The following is a 1,449-nucleotide window of genomic DNA, read 5'->3' as shown; positions in this document are numbered from 1 at the left end:
CTGTGCCCCAGAGGATCAGCCAAAGCCTCCTGCAGCTCTGGCAGCCTTGGGGCTGTGCCCACTGCCCTGGGGAGCCTGTTCAGTGCCCAACCAGCCTGGGGGGGAAGAACCTTGCCCTGAGATCCACCCTGAGCCTGCCCTGACACAGCTCCAGCCATTCCCTGGGGGCTGTCCCTGCTCCCCCCAGAGCAGAGCTCAGGGGCCTCCATGAGGTTCCACCCATCCCTTCCCCCTCCACATCCACCCCCCTGAGGTGTCTCTGCCCCAGCAGTCACCGATGGGGTGTCCAACACGTGCCCTCCCTGTGCAGGTGGCCATCGTGGTGACCGATGGGCGTCCCCAGGACGGGGTGCAGGACGTGGCCGCCCGGGCCAGGGCCGCTGGCATCGAGATCTTCGCCATCGGGGTGGGCAGGGTGGACATGCAGACGCTGAGGCAGATCGCCAGCCAGCCCCTGGACGACCACGTGGACTATGTGGAGAGCTACAGTGTCATTGAGAAGCTGACCCAGAAGTTTCAAGAAGCTTTCTGTGGTAAGTCCTTGTCACCAGCCCCCATGGATCCCAGCACAGGGCTGTGCCAGCTTCTCATGGACACATGGAATGGTTTGGGTTGGAGGGGCCTGAGAGACCATCCAGTTCCACCCCTGCCATGGGCAGGGACACCTTCCACCAGCCCAGGTTGCTCCAACCTGGCCTTGGACACTTCCAGGGATCCAGGGGCAGCCACAGCTTCTCTGGGCAACCTGTGCCAGGGCCTGCCCACCTCAGAGTGGAGATTATTTCTAGTCCTGGCTGTGCCTTGGAGGCAGGAGACTTGTCCAAATGTCTCCTTGCCTCCTGTAGCTGCTCTGTCCAGGAGCAGTGACCTGGATGTTTGTCTTGTGGCAGAGTGGATTTATTTCTGGGACAATGCCCTGTGCTGTGGGTAGGCTTAGTCAGCTCTGGGTGGAAAAGTCTTGGCCTGAGCTCTGATTTTAATCCCCATTTTTCTTTCAGTGGTGTCTGACCTGTGTGCCACTGGAGACCACGACTGTGAGCAGATCTGTGTGAGCACCCCAGGGGCCTACAAATGTGCCTGCAAGGAGGGCTTCACCCTCAACAACGATGGCAAGACCTGCAGTGGTGGGTGATGGTTCCCACTTGCCCTGAGCAGGGCTGGGAGCTCAGTGGGATGGGGGGACAGCACTGAGCCAGAGCATCTTCTGTTCAGAGCAGGCAGAAAAGGAAACCATGCACTTACACACTTTTATAATATATCATTTTAAAATCATTTTGAAAACATTGCTCTGAAGTGTTGTTGGGTTTTGATGGCTTAAACCTATTTCCTTAGCCATTCAGTGGCACTCAGATTATATTTTCCCACACAACTAATTGGGGGCTCTGTTGCTGTTTTCTCCTGCCCTCTTCTCACGTGTTTCCTCAGCTTGCAGTGGTGGGCTGGGATCTG

The 1,449-nt window shown here is 57.4% G+C and overlaps 1 protein-coding gene across 1 annotated transcript in view; it reads left to right on the top strand.

The window, feature by feature from the left end:
* Positions 1–310: 310 nt before the first annotated feature.
* LOC114073401 (cartilage matrix protein-like) overlaps positions 311–1,449 on the top strand; it is a gene marked incomplete at both ends in the record, with an annotated part of 5,810 nt that continues 4,671 nt past the window's right edge. The window contains 3 exons of the mRNA XM_027911157.1: positions 311–533; positions 999–1,124; positions 1,426–1,445. Coding sequence (XP_027766958.1) covers positions 311–533; positions 999–1,124; positions 1,426–1,445 — 369 coding nt within the window. The remainder of the gene's footprint in view (positions 534–998; positions 1,125–1,425; positions 1,446–1,449) is intronic.

This window comes from Empidonax traillii, unplaced genomic scaffold (assembly GCF_003031625.1).
Source record: "Empidonax traillii isolate 1590-97213 ecotype Southwest subspecies unplaced genomic scaffold, ASM303162v1 scaffold6325:size6213, whole genome shotgun sequence".
NCBI classification, from domain to species: domain Eukaryota; kingdom Metazoa; phylum Chordata; class Aves; order Passeriformes; family Tyrannidae; genus Empidonax; species Empidonax traillii.
This window is presented reverse-complemented; position numbering and strand designations above follow the sequence as displayed.